At 35.6% G+C, this 20,285-nt stretch overlaps 1 protein-coding gene across 9 annotated transcripts in view; it reads right to left on the bottom strand.

The window, feature by feature from the left end:
* Positions 1–20,285, bottom strand: part of CCDC102B (coiled-coil domain containing 102B) — a 391,327-nt gene that overhangs the window by 24,731 nt on the left and 346,311 nt on the right. For 7 of the 9 annotated variants that reach the window (XM_032293715.1, XM_032293716.1, XM_032293714.1 and 4 more), the window contains one exon: positions 12,500–12,607. In XM_032293715.1, coding sequence (XP_032149606.1) covers positions 12,500–12,607 — 108 coding nt within the window. Of the gene's footprint in view, positions 1–12,499; positions 12,608–20,285 lie in introns of those variants that run through there. The other 2 variants (XM_032293720.1, XM_032293713.1) reach the window with 1 other exon arrangement.

Genomic DNA, 20,285 nt, shown 5'->3' with positions numbered 1-20,285 from the left:
AAAAAGGGGACTGAGCATAGAACCAGGACAGTAGATTCCAGGGCAAAAAAAAAAAAAGCGCCACAAACCTCAGTGCCGCTGTTTAAGCCAGCGCAGTGAGTGGCCGCAGGGGAAAACAAACAGACCCCGGCGCCTCTTCAACAGGCGACTGGAACACCAACTTAAAAAAGGCTCTGAGGCAGGGAGCCAGGCGATCAGGCTCGGCTGACCCCACCCCCACAAAAGAACAGCAACCAGAAACTCTGGACTGAGAGTTTCACAGGAAGCACAGCTGAACCCGGGATGGTCCAGCTCCGTGGGGGAGGGGCGTCCGCCATTACCGAGGCAGCCCTCCATGACGGAGGTAGTGGACCAATGCTGAGGCAGCCCGCCGTTGCCAAGGCAACCCGCCATTGCTGAGGCAGCCCGCCGTTGCCAAGGCAACCCGCCACAGCAGAGAGACTCCGCCTCAACAGAGGCGGGCCACCCTCGCCAAAGCAGTTCTAACTACACCCATATAAACAGGACTGCAGGGAGGTTCCCTTGGCAGCAGGGCGGAGCCCACAGCAGCTCAGCAAACCCTCTATAGGCCGACAGTGACTAGGCTGCCTCCTTGCTGGGCAGGGCAGCTCTGAAGGAAAAAAAAAAGAAGGCGGCAGCATGACGGAAACTCATAAATAAAGCCCTAAATCCCTGGGACAGAGCACCTGGGAACAAAAAGCAGTTTACGAGTTCTGCTGCAGCAGACCTAAACATCCCTACCCAGCAGCTCTGAATGAACAACAACAGAGCTCACAGCTCACCATTTGAGCTCCTATAAAGAAGAGACCGTCTCCTCAAACAGCTCCCTGACCCCTATATATCCAAAGAGACACCTCATATAGGAGAGATCAGATTGACGCTAGGCGGGTGTCCTTCTGGGACAAAGATAGCAGAAGAAGAAAACTGGTAACAACCCTTACTGTTCAGCAGCTGCTGCAGGTGAACCCCAGGCAAGCAGGGCCTGGAGTGAACCTCAGCAGGCCTACAGCAGAGGGGCCAGACTGTCAAAAGAAAAACCAAGAAACAGATATAACCTCATCAGCAACAAACAGAACGTCAATCTGAAAGATTTGAGACCCAATCTGAAAGCCAGCAACTACAAAGTCGACAGGTGGATAAATCCTTAAAGATGGGAAGAAACCAGCGCAAAAAGGATGAAAACACCCGAAACCAGAACACCTCTCCTCCTACAAGGGATCACAACTCCTCACCAGCAAGGGAACAAGGTTGGAGGGAGAACGAGTGTGATGAAATGACAGAATCAGACTTCAGAAGGTGGGTAGTAAGAAACTTCTGTGAACTTAAAGAACATGTTCTAACCAAATGCAAAGAAACTAAGAACCTTGAAAAAAGATTTGACGAAATGCTAACGAGAATGGACAAAATAGAAAGGAATATAAGTGAATTGATGGAGCTGAAAAATGCAACACAAGAACTTTGTGAAGCATGCACAAGTATCAACAGCCAAATTGACCAAGCAGAAGAAAGGATATCAGAGATCGAAGATCAACTCAATGAAATAACACGGGAAGGCAAGACTGGAGAAAAAAGGGTAAAAAGGAATGAACAAAATCTCCAAGAAATGTGGGACTATGTGAAAAGACCTAATCTACGTTTGATAGGCGTACCTGAATGCGACGAAGAGAATGAATCCAAGCTGGAAAATACTCTTCAGGATATTATCCAGGAAAACTTCCCCAACCTAGCAAGGCAGGCAAACATTCAAGTCCAGGAAATACAGAGAACACCACAAAGATATTCGTCAAGAAGAGCAACCCCAAGGCACATAATCGTCAGAATCACCAGGGTTGAAATGAAGGAGAAAATACTAAGGGCAGCCAGAGAGAAAGGTCGGGTTACCCACAAAGGGAAGCCTATCAGACTCACAGCAGATCTCTCAGCAGAAACCCTACAAGCCAGAAGAGAGTGGGGGCCAATATTCAACATCCTTAAAGAAAAGAACTTTCAACCCAGAATCTCCTATGCAGCCAAACTAAGCTTCATAAGTGAAGGAAAAATAAAATCCTTTGGGAACATGCAAGTACTCAGAGATTTCGTCACCACCAGGCCAGCTCTACAAGAGTTCCTGAAAGAGGCTCTACACATGTAAAGGAACAACAAGTACCAGCTCAACTAAAGGGCAAAACACCCAGCTAGCACCAAAATGGCAGTATCAAATTCGCACATAACAATATTAACCCTAAATGTAAATGGACTAAATGCCCCAATCAAAAGACACAGACTGGCAAATTGGATAAAAAGCCAAAACACATCGGTGTGCTGTATCCAGGAAACCCATCTCACATGCAAGGATACACAAAGGCTCAAAATAAAGGGATGGAGGAAGATTTACCAAGCAAATGGAGAGCAAAAAAAAGCAGGAGTTGCAATTCTCATCTCTGATAAATTAGACTTTAAAGCAACAAAGATCATAAGAGACAAAGAGGGACATTACATAATGGTAAAAGGATCAATGCAACAAGAAGAGCTAACGATCCTAAATATATACGCACCCAGTACAGGAGCACCCAGATACATAAGGGAAGTTCTTAATGACTTACAAAGAGACTTAGACTCCCACACTATAATAGTGGGAGACTTTAACACCCCATTGTCAACATTAGACAGATCAACCAGACGGAAAATTAACAAGGATATCCATGACTTGAACTCAGACTTGGACCAAGCAAACCTAATAGAATCTACAGAACTCTCCACCCCAAATCCACAGAATATAAATTCTTCTCAGCACCACATCACACCTACTCTAAAATTGACCACATAATTGGGAGTAAATCGCTCCTCAGCAAATGCAAAAGAACAGAAATTGTAACAAACAGTCTCTCAGACCACAGTGCAATCAAGTTAGAACTCAGAATTCAAAAGCTAACCCAGAACCGCACAGCTTCATGGAAACTGAACAACTTGCTCTTGAATGTTGACTGGATAAACAACGAAATGAAGACAGAAATAAAGATGTTCTTCGAAACCAATGAAAATGAAGACACAACATACCAGAATCTCTGGGACACATTTAAAGCAGTCTCTAGAGGAAAATATATAGCAATAAGTGCCCACATGAGAAGCAAGGAGAGAACAAAAATTGACGCCCTATCATCAAAACTGAAAGAGCTGGAGGAGCAAGATCAAAAAACCTTAAAGTCTAGCAGAAGACAAGAAATAGCCAAGATCAGAGCAGAACTGAGGGAGATAGAGACACAAAAAACCCTTCAAAAAATCAATAAATCCAGGAGCTGGTTTTTTGAAAAGATCAACAAAATAGACAGACCACTAGCCAGATTAATAAAAAAGAAATGAGAGAATAACCAAATTGATGCAATAAAAAACGATAAAGGGGATATCACCACAGATTCCACAGAAATTCAAACCATCATCAGAGATTATTACAAACAACTCTATGCACACAAACTAATAAAACTGGAAGAAATGGATAAATTCCTGGACACTTGCCTCCTCCCAAGCCTAAACCAGGAAGAAGCCGAAACCCTGAACAGACCCATAACAAGGTCTGAAGTTGAGGCAGCAATTAAGAGCTTACCACCCAAAAAAAGCCCAGGTCCAGACAGGTTCACAGCCGAATTCTACCAGACATACAAAGAGGAGCTGGTACCATGCCTTCTGAAACTGTTCCAAATAATACAAAAAGAGGGAATTCTTCCCAAATCATTTCATGAGACCAGCATCATCCTGATTCCAAAACCTGGCAGAGACTCAACAAGAAAAGAAAACTTCAGGCCAATATCCATGATGAACATAGATTCAAAAATCTTCAATAAAATACTGACAAGCCGATTGCAACAGCACATCAAAAAGCTTATCCACCATGATCAAGTAGGCTTCATCCCGGGGATGCAAGGCAGGTTCAACATACGCAAGTCTATAAACCACATGATTATCTCAATTGATGCAGAGAAGGCCTTTGACAAAATTCAACAGCCCTTTATGCTAAAAACCCTCAATAAGCTAAGTATTGATGGAACATATCTCAAAATAATAAAAGCTATTTATGACAAACCAACAGCAAATATCATACTGAATGGGCAAAAACTGGAAGCATTCCCCTTGAAATGTGGCACCAGACAAGGATGCCCGCTCTCACCACTGCTATTCAATATAGTATTAGAAGTTCTAGCCAGAGCAATCAGGCAAGAAAAAGAAATAAAGGGCATTCAAATAGGAAAGGAGGAAGTCAAATTGTCTCTATTTGCAGATGACATGATTGTATATCTAGAAGACCCCATCGTCTAAGCCCCAAACCTCCTGAAACTGATAAGCAAGTTCAGCAAAGTCTCAGGATACAAAATCAATGTGCAAAAATCACATGCATTCCTATACACCAATAACAGACTTAAAGAGAGCCAAATCAAGAACAAACTTCCATTCACAATTGCCACAAAGAGAATAAAATACCTAGGAATACAACTAACAAGGAACGTAAAGGACCTCTTCAAGGAGAACTACAAGCCACTGCTCAACGAAATAAGAGAGGACACAAACAGATGGAGAAACATTCCATGTTCATGGTTAGGAAGAATCAATATCGTGAAAATGGCCATACTGTCCAAAGTAATTTACAGATTCAACGCTATCCCCATCAAGCTACCAATGACCTTCTTCGCAGAACTGGAAAAAATCACCTTAAACTTCATATGGAAACAAAAGAGAGCCCGCATAGCCAAGTCAATTCTAAGCAAAAAGAACAAAGTGGGAGGCATCACACTACCGGACTTCAAACTATACTACAAGGCTACAGTAATCAAAACAGCATGGTACTGGTACCAAAACAGAGATATAGGCCAAAGGAACAGAACAGAAGTCTCGGAGGCAACACAACATGTCTACAACCATCTGATCTTTGACAAACCTGATAAAAAAAAGCCATGGGGAAAGGATTCCCTGTTCAATAAATGGTGTTGGGAAAGCTGGCTAGCCATGTGCAGAAAGCAGAAACTGGACCCCTTCCTGACACCTTACACTAAAATTAACTCCAGATGGATTAAAGACTTGAACATAAGACCTAACACCATAAAAACCCTAGAAGAAAATCTAGGCAAAACCATTCAGGACATAGGTGTAGGCAAGGACTTCATGACCAAAACACCAAAAGCATTGACAACAAAAGCCAAAATAGACAAATGGGACCTAATCAAACTCCATAGCTTCTGCACAGCAAAAGAAACAGTCATTAGAGTGAATCGGCAACCATCAGAATGGGAAAAAATTTTTGCAGTTTACCCATCTGACAAAGGGCTGATGTCCAGAATTTACAAAGAACTAAAACAGATTTACAAGAAAAAAACTAACAATCCCATTCAAAAGTGGGCAAAGGATATGAACAGACACTTTACAAAAGAAGACACACATGAGGCCAACAAACATATGAAAAAATGCTCATCATCACTGGTCATCAGAGAAATGCAAATCAAAACAACATTGAGATACCATCCCACGCCAGTTAGAATGGCGATCATTAAAAAATCTGGAGACAACAGATGCTGGAGAGGATGTGGAGAAACAGGAACACGTTTGCACTGTTGGTGGGAATGTAAATTAGTTCAACCATTGTGGAAGACAGTGTGGCGATTCCTCAAGGAACTAAAAATAGAAATACCATTTGACCCAGCAATCCCATTACTGGGTATATATCCAAAGGATTACAAATCGTTCTACTATAAGACACGTGCACACGAATGTTCATTGCAGCACTGTTTACAATAGCGAAGACCTGGAACCAACCCAAATGCCCATCGACGATACACTGGATAGGGAAAATGTGGCACATGTACACCATGGAATATTATGCATCCATCGAAAACAATGAGTTTGGGTCCTTTGTAAGGACATGGATGAACCTGGAAACCATCATTCACAGCAAACTGACAGAAGAGCAGAAGATCAAACACCGCATGTTCTCACTCATAGGCGGGTGTTGAACAATGAGAACACATGGACACAGGGAGGGGAGCACTACACACTGGGGTCAGTTGGGGGGAAATAGGGGAGGGACGGTGGGGGGTGGGGAGCTGGGGAGAGATAGTAAGGGGAGAAATGCCAGATGTAGGTGATGGGGAGGAAGGCAGCAAATCACACTGCCACGTGTGTACCTATGCAACAATTTTGCATGTTCTTCACATATACCCCAAAACCTATAATGCAATAAAATAAATAAATGGGAAAAAAATATATATATATATGGTAAAAAAGGAAATATGCTAATCTTGGTCTAATCCCCAGTAAATAAATTAATAAACATGAATTGGGAATATGATTTTTACTAAAAGGTTAAACATATATGCACACAAATAGGCTTCAGTAATCTTAGAAATAACATAATTTGAGGATTTAAAAATCTGGAAATCATGACATAGATTGACTATTCATGAATGTCAAAAATATTTATTAATTTAAAAGTAAAGCATAATAGTTACAAACTGAAAATCAAGGTAAACTAATAAAATATATTTAATAACAACATAAACTTTTATCTCCAGTTCATATACTTTAATCCATGCAAATTTGAAGGGTAAGAACAAAGGCAAATGGTAAGATAAATAATTCTTCATAGAGGAAAATATTTAAAATGTAATTTAATTCTTGACCTTAATTACAAATCTCTAATTAAGAGATTCAAGATTTTAAAAATACATTAAATAACTTTTAGTAGAAATAATCAAGATTTATAAATCAAAATGTACAAATTCCAAGCCAAGAGCAGAGGGTAATATATAAAAGCAGTAATGCCTAGCACAATCCTTACAGAAAACACAGAATGCAAGGAAAACATCAAGAAATTTAAAGCCATAAGATAAAGCATATATTTCTTTTATATGTATGACATTATTATTAATATTCTGAATTCTTTTTATAAAAGATAAATGGTCAGATTAACTTAACACTAAACCCATTTATAATCTGTAGAAAAGAGGTCATGGTGAGCTGGAATGATACCTTGAGACTTGAGGGCCAGCTTTCCTCATGAGGTACTTGCTGAATTCTGAGGTTGTTTGAGAGGACAAAGAGTTTAGCTAAAAACTTCTGTAAAGAAATAAAGAAGTATCCAATAATCGTAAAATTTAAGAAAAAAAGGCTGACTAAAAATGCCTAGAAATAAAGCAAGCAAGAGATGACAGCAATAGAGAAAGTTGAGATTCATCCAAGTGTAAATCAAAAGATTGAGAATGGTAAAGGTTAAAACCAAGAAACAAGAAAATTATGATTGGGAGGAAATAGAAAACACAGAGAATAACATAAAAGTAATATTTAGTTATCTTCAAAGAGGCTAAAAAGGACACTGGAGTCATAAAACAAGAATATGCTATTATAAAGAGAGAACTAGAGAGAGCTCAAATTGAAATAATAATTAAAAAACTTAAAAGATTTACCTGACATGACATCATTTTGTTGAAATTGCTGATGATATACTGTAACAAAGAGGTCATTAAGTACAAAATATAAGGATAGGAGTTTAGAAATATTGGTAAGTTGAGATCCTGAGATAATAGAGCTGTCCAAACAGAAATTACTCCTGATTATAATAGATTTTTAGAAAAAAACTGTTCATTTAGAATTAATTTCTTTAGTAACAAAAGTATTCTGCAGGAAAAAAATTCATATACATAGAAAAGCATGCAACTAGATATAGGCAATGATTAAGTTCAAACAGAAAAAAGTAATTAAAAAGGTAAATGATAGAACATTTAATTATAGTACACTATAAGGCTCTGCAGTAAACAACGTTAACATTCTCAAAGAAATGTAACTATTTATCTAAAAATTTAGTATAAACTATATTGGCATGATGAGATAGAAGAATGGTGAAAGTTGTGTTGGTGTAAGAGTTTGTCAGATGCAATGAGTTCTCAAGAGATAATAGAACAAGGATAGTAGGGAAAGCCTATATAGAACTTGAGGATAAGTAGCAGCAGGAGAAGGATTTAATGTATACAAGAGTACTGTCCTTGGGAAATGAGACTCTGAATAAAATAAAATATATTATAAAATTCTATGAGTTCAAATATCACATAGTTTATAGTTTCTGAGATTTGTGTTTGCTTAGAAAGGGCTTTTCTGAAAATATTATAAAAATAATCTCATTTTATTATAATACTCTCCTAGTTTATGACACTGGTAATATTATACTTGAGCTTCAACAGTCTTTTCTTAATCGTTAGATTTTATTATATGAGTTATTCTTCATTTTTTTAAAATAAATTACATTCTCTTCCTTTAGGACCATTTTTAATTTCTCTTTACGGTCTGACACAAAATAACTTAGAATGACAGATTTTCTATTTCTCTGTTTCTTTCTCCAGGTTGTCAATGGGGCTACTGAATAGCTTATGTAGGATAAATCTCTTTCCAGCATTACTTGTTTCCATGGACTGGCGCCTCACTGTGATAATTATAGTTCAAACTGGACTGAGTATTATTGTTTCCTAATAGAGTACATTCACTATGAGCTATGCTCCTCTCTTAAATAGACTTTTATAAGGTCCGAATAAGAACATTATTATATTCAATATAGAAATTGTTTTCCTATTTAACCTTTCCAAGCCATGATTGTCAAAAGTAATTATATGGGTCTGGTAGAGTTTCCTTTTGAAAAAAAGTCTCTTTATTGTTTATTAATTTCTTTGATAAATATAGTGAATAAAAGTATTAAGCACATCACAGAAAATTACTTTTTAACAGAACTGTATTCATTGAAAGTAGAAATTTTCATATGCTTCTGCATTAGTTATGTCTATAAAAAACATAAAATTTTGCCTTCACTTAATAGAGACCATATATTTAGAGGTGATTTCAGAAAATAGTACTAGCTTTGCAAAAACATATAATGGGGGAAAAATGGAGTATTTTTCCATTTATTTGTGTCATCTTTGCTTTTTTTTTTTTTTTTTTTTTTCAGCAGTGTTTTGTCGTTCTCCTCTTGGAGGTCTTTTACCTCTTTAGTTAGATGGATTCCTAGGTAGTTCCTTTTTTCTGTGTGGCTGCTTTAAATAGGATTGTGGTGTTGATCTGACTCTTTGCTAGAAAACTATTGGTGGATAGAAATGCTACTGAACTTTGTACATTGATTTTGTATCCTAAAACTTCACTGAAGTCATTTATTAGTTCTAGAATTCTTTCACTGAAGTCTTTAGGGTTTTCTAGGTACAGAATTATATCATCAGCAAAGAGAGATAACTTGACTTCATCTTTCCCTATATGAATGTCTTTTCTTTCTTTCTTTTGCCTGATTCCTCTGAGTAGGACTTCCAGCACGATGCTGAATAAAGGTGGTCACAGTAGGTATCCTTGTTTTGTTCCAGTTCTCAAGGAGAATGGCCCGGCTTTGGCCCAGTCTGTATTATGTTGGCTGTGGGTTTGTCATAGGTGGCTCTTATTATTTTGAGATATATTTCTTTGATGCTTCTTTTTCTGCTTCTGTTGAGGTGATCATATGACTTTTTGTTTTGATTCTGTTTATGTGGTGAATCACATTTATTGATTTGCATTTGTTGAACCAACCCCGTATCCCAGGAATAAGGTCTACTTTATTGTGGTAAATTAACTTTTTAATGTGCTGCTAGATTCAGTTTTCTAGTACTTTGTTAAGAATTCATTCTACCAAAAAGACACATGCACCTGTATGTTCATCAAAGCACCATTTCCAATAACAAAGACATGTAACAAACCTAGATGCCCATCAGCAGTGGGTTGGATAAAGAAAAGGTGGCACATATATGCCAAGGAATACTACTCAGCCATATAAAAGAACAAAATCACGTTCCTTGCAGAAATATGGATAGAACTGGAGGCCATTCTTTTTAGTGAATTAATGCAGGAATAGAAAACCAAATACTGCATGCTATCACTTATAGGTGATAGCTAAACATTGAGTATGCATGGACACAAAGATGGAAACAATAGACACTGTGTACTAGTCATGGGGGGTGTGCTGAAAAACTCCCTACTGGGTACTATACTCATTATCTGGGTAATGTGATATCCATACCACAAACTTCAGCATCACACAATATGCCCATATAACAACCCCGTACAAGGACCCCTGAATCCAAAGTAAAAGAAAAATCATATGTGTTCTTTAAAAATAAATCATGTTAGCAAGATAAACATGTATTAAAAATAGAAATAATGACTCTCATGCACTCTACTCCAATGGTGTGATGTACCCAAAGTTGAGTCATAGTAAGGAAAGTTGCACAATTACCAAGACAAGAATTATGTGGAGATTATTTCATTTCCCACACCAATAACAGGTGATCTTTTTATCACTAACAACATGGCACGGGTGAGGCAAGGCCAAGGCACTGAAGGCCTTTGCATTTTGGAGGATAATGTGCTATATATATATATATGCGTGTGTGTGTGTGTGTGTGTGTGTGTGTGTGTGTGTGTGTGTTAGTTAATTCTACACTAATCTTTAAAGAATGTGTACCTGTTTCTCTTGGATATAGAGAAAATAGAGTATTTTCAGTGTTTTGATTTAAATCAATATGAGCCTATACCGAGATCATTGAGGAGATGCCTCATTTGCCTACCATAATAGTTGAACTCTAGAATAGAAAAGAGAACATGATATAATGTGAGAGTATAAAAACCCATTCCTCTTGGGTTCTGAGATTGTCAGAAAAGCAAACCTTTCAGAAAAGCACCCCAATTTCCTTTTTATGTGCTTTTATCTGGAGATTGGTTGCATGCCAGAAACCACAGAAGTCTAATGTTGAGGGATGGCTGTGGGGAGATTTGTTTTTCACTTGCATTTGGGATCTTGAGAGGAATATGCCTCACCACTTGCCCCATACCCACTTGGGGAACAGCCACAGAAAAGCAGAGAAACATGGTCAGGCAAGAGGAACCCTAATATTTAGCTTCTCCAGACTCTATTTGGTTCTCATACAGAATTGTGACTGAGAAGAGAGCTTGACCTGGGGGCCATCCTGAAGGTTCCACCTGGGTGAATTCCTCAGTCAGTTGGTTGACTGAGGATATGATAGGGATAGAGGAGGGAAGCCATACCAGAGAGGGCTGAGATGGAGCCAGTTCAACAGGAGAAGTGCTAAGCAAAGAGAAGGAAGTTCACATTTCAGCATCAAAACCCAGCTGTACCCAGTGACAAAATGGACTTCACTACTACACAGCCTAGCAAACACTCAGCAGTGCGCACTTGAAGGTCCGCCCTCTTTGTTCCCCAGTGCCGAGTTCCTATTAGTCATACAATTCCCCACATTAGGGGGAGAAACAGGGAAAAAGTGAAGGCTCAGTGAATGACAAAGCCTTTTACAATGAGAGATTAATTTATTGGATAAAAGTGATCTTCATTCAGTAATCAATTAGTAAGATTTCATTTTTTTTAAACTAATGAATGGCCGGTGGGGGAGGGATGAATAAAACCAGTGTGTTATTGACTGAGCTAAGATTTAGAAGTTGCCTTCAGTTGAAAATAGCTATGACAAATTATAAGTGTCTTTTTGTTCAAAATAACGTTTTACCTTAAAAACGAAACTTAAATATGTAGCAATAAACTATAATGTATGTAAAAGTTTTAAAGAAATATTCATATAACCACAATTTTCTAATTTCTTTATTCCTACCACTCAAAGGGAAACCACAGCTTTGTTTTGGCCTGATTTCTACCTAGATACTACTTTGCAATGCTGATGCCCTTCCATGATTTTACTGTAGAAATGTCTATCCAGACAAAAGACAAAAGTCCTTTCAGTTTCTCAGCGATGCTTACAGCATTGTCTTAGCTTCACTCGCAGGTTATCTGTTACTTTAAAATAAATATTTGCATTATTTGGAGTGCAATTCTTAGTTTGATCTTTCAGTCTCTTTAGAATACAAAACACTGACTCATCTGCTCACTTCTGTTTTATACAAGGAATTAGAAATCATTTATAAAAAATTATATAAGAAATGTATTGTCACATCTCTAGAATGATGTAGAATGATTTATTTTTGTTAATACAGTCTGCCATCCCCACCACATAGACAAAAAACACATACATAAAAGTTTACCAATTACTTAAACAAACCAGTGCTTTTACTTAAAGGCAATGGTTCTCTTATTAATGACCCAGCAACTTGTATGGTTTTCAACTTACTTTTTCTTGCAGAATTATAACTCTTTAAGACTTTATGTAAAGAGTATTCTAAAAGCTCCTTTTGACTTTCAAAATATTTACGCGTTTTAGAATCAAAGTTGTTTTTAAATGATATCTAAATATCATTTAAATCCTTTGCCAGAATATGCAGTATCTGTTAGACAAAAATTAGTAGAAGTGAAGAAGCCCATTAATTTGTGTATTAGTGGTCTGTAATTTTTTCATTAATATTTCCAGTTAATTAAAATAATTTGACTGACATTTAGGAAAATATAAAAGAAGAAAAGGATATATAAGTGTCCTTATTTAAGGCCCTAATCTTTAATTAAGCATATTTTGTGAATTAATTACCAGTTTTGTAAGTGCCTGAGTTCAGTCTGTAAACTTTCATTTCTTTCTTTCTGTTCATCCAGAGACCTCTGGAGCTTACGAATCTGATTCAGGGAATCATCAAGCTGAAAGCAAAGTAGAAAATGCTTTAGTTAGGCTCATATTTTTATAGTCTATCATGGTGGCTACAGTAAATAACATCTTATCATATACTTAAAACTTGCTAAGAGAATAGATTGTAAGTATTCTCACCACAAAACTATAAGTGAGATAGTGCATATATTAAGTAGCTTGATTAGCTATTCTACAATATACACACATAGCAAAACATCATGTTATATATCATAAATATGTACAACTTTTACTTGTCAGTTTAAAAATAAAATTTAAATTAAAAAAACATAATGACTCATTATATACAGGACATAGTTTTCTATCTCCATTTTAATAAGAAATGCCCTTAATGAAAAAAAAAAGTTGAAATAAAATAACCCTTTAAAAACAAGGTATATTTTTGTGTGACAGTAACTTATCAGTAGTGTATGTGTGAGTTTCTTTCGTATATGTGCATGAATAAATAAAAATATCCATTTATTTTAATAATAGAGTCAATGTACATATCTGATAAAACAAACCTCAAAATGAGCTCTGAAATATTTGACAACATCTTTTCTATGTAGCCACTCTTCCCTATTTCCACCCTTGCCTCCCCTAGCTGTAAGTCACGAAGTATAACTTGTTTTTTGTTCCCATGGCTTTGAAAAACATACACATGTGTGTATACAGTCACACACACACACACACACACACACACACACACACACACACATATATATGCTAAGTACATATATATATGTGAAATACATTTTATTATTGAAAATACGTTATTTTCTTTTAATTGCTTTAATTAAAATGTATATCATGCTGTATGTAATACTCTTCCTTTTTAAATCCAATGGCTAAGACTCATCTGTAGTAGTGATATCTCATCTGCGCTCTATTTATTCTCTCTGTTTTGTATTATAGGACTGCATTAATATGCCATAACATATACATCTACCCTCCTTTCCATGAGTATTTACATTGTCTCCAGCCTGGTGATGCTCTGAGCATTCATGTATACTGGGGTCTCTTAGTATTCATGAGATTTGTTCCAAGACCTTCTGCAGATTTCAAAATCCACATATGCTCAAGTCCCTAATATAAAATGGGATAGTATTTGCTGATAACCTATGCTCATCTTCCTCTATATTTTAAATTATCTCTAGATTACTTATAATATTTAATACAATATATAATATATATAAATACTATATAACTAGTTGTTACATTGTATTGTTTAGGGAATAATGACAGAAATCTGTATATGTTCAATACAGATGCAATTTTTAAAAATATTTTTGATTTGTGGTTAGTTGGTTGATTCCACAATGGATATGGAGGGTCAACTGTATAGATACATAGTAATGCACCACATAATGACTTTCTGGTTAATAATGGATGCATATAAGGTAGTGGTCCCATAAGATTGTAATGGAGCTATATAATGGAGTAGGCTATACCATCTATACCATATAACTCTATGACATTCACACAAAGACAAAATTACCTAATGATTCATTTTTCAGATTATATTCCTATTGTTGACACACACACACACACACATGCATGCACACACATATAAATAACAGATGATAGATAGATGTAGATGTGATTCATCTGTGAAAAATTTTCTCTAGAGACATGCCTAGGAGTAGAAACACCAGATAACACTTTTTGTAATACTAAATTTCACAAGATAATACCAAAATACCTCCCAAAATTGTTTACTAATTTAATTCAATAAAACAGTTAGAAAGGATCTAGTTTAATCACATTTTCATTAACACTTGATGTGACATTTGAAATCCCTGATCAACAATTATGTATAACATCTATTTATATTTTTATTAGATTGATATTTTATTTTGTGTGTTTATTCAGGCCTCTTGCTCATTATTCTATTTTGACATTTGTCCATTTCTTTTTTTCTACATATATTAATGTTATAATGTTAATACTATTCCTTTGTCAGTAATAAGTGTCCCAAGTATTTTTGCCAGGTTTACATTTTTTTTTAATTTAAGAGATCTTTGGTTTAATCACAGTTATTTTTATTAAATTATGAAATCGATCAATATTTTCTCTTACAGTTGGGACTTGTACTCCAACTTTAGAAAAATGTTATTCTGTATTTTCACTATTTGTTCATGTTTTATATTTATTTATATTTTTGATCAAGTTGGAGTTAATTTTACACATGACATGAGGTAGAAATTCAATTTTATTTTTTTCCTATACAAACACATTTTGAAAGGTACGTAAGTACAAATATTGAATAGACTTTTCTCAATTGATCTGATATATCAAATCTGTCATATGTCAAAATTCCGTATATTTGATGTACAAAGTTTCTTTCATAAAGTCTGATAGCAGGCCCTTTTATGGATAATTTATTTGGTCCTGCACATTGTCTGAATTACTGTAGTTTTTTGACATACAATAGTATAAGCCCCCTTTTCCCAGTCATTTTTCATCAGAAATACCTTGATTATCCTTGAAATTTATATCCTTTATAAATTTCAAAAACTGCATAGCAAATCTCATGAAGAATTATATTTATATTTAACCTGGACATTCATCAATTCTATGGGATAATTTAAGTATATTTGACATTATTTCAATATTTAATGTTTTTGCCCAATATCCAGAGTATTTTAAATTTTACTTAGGTCATCCTTAAAGTTTCTCAACTCAACATTATAATTTTCTCAGAAGCTTTGGAAAGTGTCTTCTTAGGAGTTTAAATTTTATTAAATTTAGTTTTAGGAGTTTTATATCTTATGGTATTAAAAGTAACATTTTAAAATTATTTTTCCAAAAAATGAAATATTTTATAAGTTTTGTTGTATGTGTATAGTAAGTAAATTGTCTTATTAGGCCAGGAAAAGGGGCTCACATCTGTAGTCTCACCACTTTGAGAAGCTGAGGCAGAAGGATGACTTGAGGCCAGAATTTCAAGACCAGCCTAGACAATGTAGTGAGACCCCATTTTTTAAAAGAAAAATTAAAAATAGCCAGGCCTGGTGGCACTTGCCTGTAGTCTCAGCTACTGGGTAGGCTGAGGCATGAAAATGGCTTGGGCCCAGGAGTTCAGCATTATGGTGAGCTATGATTGTAGCACTGTATACCAGCCTTGCAGAGCAAGACACTGTCTCTAAAATAAGTAAATAGTCTCATTATCTGAACTTTTATTTTACTAAAACATAACATCCAGCCAAACATTCCTTGGTTTTCTAAAAATTAGTCATTCTTTTCCTGATTGAAATAAGGTAATTACTTTAAAATAAGCTCAATTTTATTTTGAAATATATCTTTAAGCTTTGAAATCAATTAGAGTTCATACTACAGTTTTCCCACGTGTGTCTTACAGCAAGTTTCATATCCACACAGTCTAATATTCTTGATCTTTAAAATGGTTGTACTTATAGACTTGTTATGAAGATGAAAATAGATAATACTTACAGATTGCATTATGTGGTACTAGATGTGAAGTATTTAGCATATGTTACCTAACCTAAACTTGTTTTATTAGAAGGACAGTGAAAATTAATGTGAAATGTAATCACGGGTACGGCTATTATAAGTAATTCTTGCCTATACAGTGAAGGCACTATCATGACTAGGAAAGTTAACACTATGAGCACTTAATATCTAAAGTGTGGAAGTCATCTTAGAAGCAGAATATCTCACAAGGCAAAAATAGAGCAACACTTAATCTAAGGTGATGACTAAAACGAAGCTGAAATGATAGATTCAGAAGGTTTCAGAACTTTTCAACAAGGGTGATAAGCAGGAGTATCTCATCTTATTGAAGTGCTATTTTGTCCTATATAGTAACAAAATGAAATTATATGCAAACATTGTGAGTTGAATTAGCATGAATCTGTCTGTAATTTGCTCCTTCATCTCTTGGCTCATAGACAATATCAAGGTTTTAGAGATGCGAATTTAAGGCCAGGCGAAGTGGCTCACACTTATAATCTCAACATTTTGGGAGGCCAAGGTTGGCAGGTCACTTAAGGTCAGGGGTTTGAGACCAGCCTAGCCAACATAGTGAAACCCCATCTCTACTAAAAATACAAAAATTAGCCGGGCATGGTGGCAGGCGCCTTAATCCCAGCTACTCTTGAAGCTGAGGCAGGAGAATCACCTGAACCCGGGAGGTGGAGGTTGCAGTGAGCAGAGATTGAGCCACTACACTCCAGCCTGGGCGACAGAGTGAGACTCTCTAAGGAAAAAAAAATAAAAAAAAACAGAAAAGAAAGAAATGCAATGCAGTGCAAATTTAAGCAATGGACCCTGACATGCTCTGAAAATGCTGAGAGTTCCTGGCTTTGAACTGCTCTTTTTAGGAAAAAAAATTCAACAACAAAAAGTATCTTCCTCAAGTACTATTGATTGTGTTTTTTCAAATATGTTAAGAAGTGTTTTAGTTGCTAAGTGGCCAAGTTGTTTTCTTCTTAGCCTTACTGGGGTTTCCATGGGGTAGGTTTGTGTGGTTTTAATCTCTTCCCTTTCTCACAGTAATTTTCTTCAACTTTATTGTTCCAATTGAATATTTTACAATTTTAGGGAAACTTCTACACGTGTGCAGCTTCAAGACAAAATATCTTGCTTTTCCCTTGAAGTAGATTGCTAACCCTCAGCACTATAGAATAATTTTAGTATGTATTCAAATTGCAAGAAAAATCAATCCTCTATATATGAAGCCAAAGCACTGCTAAAGATGAACCAGATCCCAACTGACTGATATCTGTACTAGCATTATTAAAATGAAATCAATTTAAATGTTAGAAAGCTTTAAGTGGTTACTCTTTCCAAGGGATGCGGGGGAGGGAAGATTTTTTTTTAGTACCCTCATGGAGAAATGTTATTCTGTAAACTCTTCTTATCAATTATTTATGCTTACAGAATGAACATTTTGTTAATGTATATCATAATGAACTCCCAAATAGTACTTAGTCTTATTTCTGAATTTCAAACATTTAGACATTTTTCAGTCATACCCACATTTTGTTGAGATCTACAATTCCCAATTCGTAGAGTTAGCACAAGTTTACTTTCTTACCGTATACTTTTTCCCTTATCAAACTCCCATATCTTTGTTGATTTCACTTTTCTGAGTTTCCATTTTCTATACATAAACTTCCAATTAGAAATGTTTACAGATATTTTACATTCCTCCAGTTCTAGTTTTTTTCTGCCTTTGTTAATATAACATGTATTCATTAATGTATTATGTTCCTACTACATTTTAATCTTTATATTTTACCTGAAGTTAGTTATTCAAATCAGTTGACAAGTAATGTTGTACATTTTATTTTATTAATTTTACAATAGTGTTTACTAGAGTACAATTATATCCAATGATTACTTAAAAGTTCTTATAAAATTTCATTAACCTAGGTATAAAAACTAATTTTGGTTTCTTTGGAAATTGTCTTGCATATTTCCAATATTCGCGGAGAAAACAGAATGTTCAACATTCATGCCTCATTAAAAATTTATTTTTAGAAAGATTTTCATTCTGCTATATAGGTTCAAGATTAAAAATATAATAATGTAAGAGGCTAATAATAATGTTTGACTAATATTATTCTGGAACCTCATGTTATTTTACATTTTCGTCTTCTTACCTGAATGCCTACTTGGAAAAAAACACTTATTTGTCATCATAGTGCCAGTACTTAGGACAGTTAAAATGATTCCTCAGTGTAATTTCTGTTTTTTTTTTTAAATTATTTTAAGAATGTGTATTTGTGAACAGCCGAATAATTATTTAATAAAGAACATATTTTAATACATTTAAAACTATAATTTTGGGAGTATTTTATCACAAGATAATAATTAATATGTTAGTAAGTATATTACATGTTTTATTCATTAGAAAAGTTTTGTTTATTTGTTTGGATTCATTTTATCATAATCATTATATTTTGTTGTCATTTATCATGTTTTAATATAGTAAATGTTTCATGAATAATTTACTATTAATAAGTGTTTTAGGCACTGAATTGTGTTCCCTCTAACCCAAATATATATATTGAAGCATTAAATCCCAATGTGACTTTATCTGGGAATAAAAAGGTAATTAAGACCAAACGAAGTTGTAAGAGTGGGGTCCTAATCCAGTAGGACTGGTATTAATATAGAAAGAAAAAGAGATTTCAGAGTGCACACACAACAAGAAAAGGTGATGCAAGTTCACAGCAAGAAGGCGCCATCTGAAACCGAGAAGAGGGGCCTCATGAGAAACCAACCTGGCTGGTACTTTGAGATCTTGAACTTATAGCATCCAAAAATGTGAAAAAAATAAATTGAAAAATATCAATTTGTGATATTTCGTTATGGCAGCCCAAGCTGCCTGATGTAATATACACAAAGTAAAACAGAAAAAAACCATGTAGAGAGATTCATTGGCACTTAAGTAAGAGATCCCAAACATGGTTCCCAACTGTTACCGTTCCTTTGATTTGTATATGTAAAAGATCATGAAGTCACATAAGCTTCAGTTTCCTAATTTTAAAAAGGAAATAATAATTTTAAACTATCTCACAAAGCTGAGATAAATAACCATTAAAATCTTAAGGAAGGTCTCCATAAATACCAAAACACAGAAATAATGGTCCTCAGCATAGCTGTCTTCCTTCAACCAGTCTTTCTCAGAGTTATTCATTGCAAATATTTCATATTGCCTTCTCTAGGGGAAAATACTTATTGAGTTTGGCAAATGTACAGGGTTTCTCAGGAGAACTATTACATGCACTTGTCATTTTAGAAGACAATAAATATTGAGAGCATACAAGCCTTTGGCACAGTTTTCAATGCTTTCAAGGTCTTCACTCATTTAATTTGCACAACAGTCCAGTGATTAAGAACCAAAGTTACTGTGGCAAAATGAGAATATTGTGTTAATTAATTGTTTTTGAAGCAATGTTCATTAGAAGTTGAATCATGGTTCATTAGGGTTTGAAACAGACAGTTAGATCCCACAACCTCAAACTCTTCACCTCCAACCTACAGTCAGTAGGATATCTTGCTTTATGACAGGTAGAAAAATTTCCATTCAATTATAGAGATAGATTTTTACCAGTAAATCATTTTTTCAATGTAGTGTTGGTAATATATATTTTTGCTTTGGTTTTGTCATTTTTTTTTAACTGACCACATAATAAATGCAATAGCTGGGAATGTTTTCAAAAAATTACTTTCATGGACCCCTTACCAGACATTCTGAACTAAAATCTCAGGGGCAATACCTACGCAATTTATTTCCACTTCCTTCAGATGATGCTGTGCTTATAAAATCTGAAAACAACTGGGATGTATTATGGAATTTTTTTTTTAGATAAGAGTCTCGCTTCATCGCCAGATGCCAGGCTGTAGTGCAGTGGCGTAATCTCAGCTCACTGCAACCTCCACTCCCCGGGTTCAAGCAGTTCTCCTGCCTCAGCCTCCGAGTAACTGGGACTACTGGCGCTCACCACCATGCCCCGCTAATTTTTGTATTTTTAGTAGAGACAGGGTTTACCATGTTGGTCAGGATGGTCTCGATCTCTGGACCTTGTGATCCGCCCGCCTCGGCCTCGCAAAGTGCTGGGATTACAGGCGTGAGCCACTGCGGCCATTATGGAACTTTTAAGAAAACCCTTTAAGGCTTAATTAGGGATAGAAACAGCATTTCCATATAGTTGCCACACA

Source organism: Sapajus apella, unplaced genomic scaffold, assembly GCF_009761245.1.
Source record: "Sapajus apella isolate SASKATOON/1434 unplaced genomic scaffold, GSC_monkey_1.0 scaffold30, whole genome shotgun sequence".
Taxonomy (NCBI): Eukaryota; Metazoa; Chordata; class Mammalia; order Primates; family Cebidae; genus Sapajus; species Sapajus apella.
This window is presented reverse-complemented; position numbering and strand designations above follow the sequence as displayed.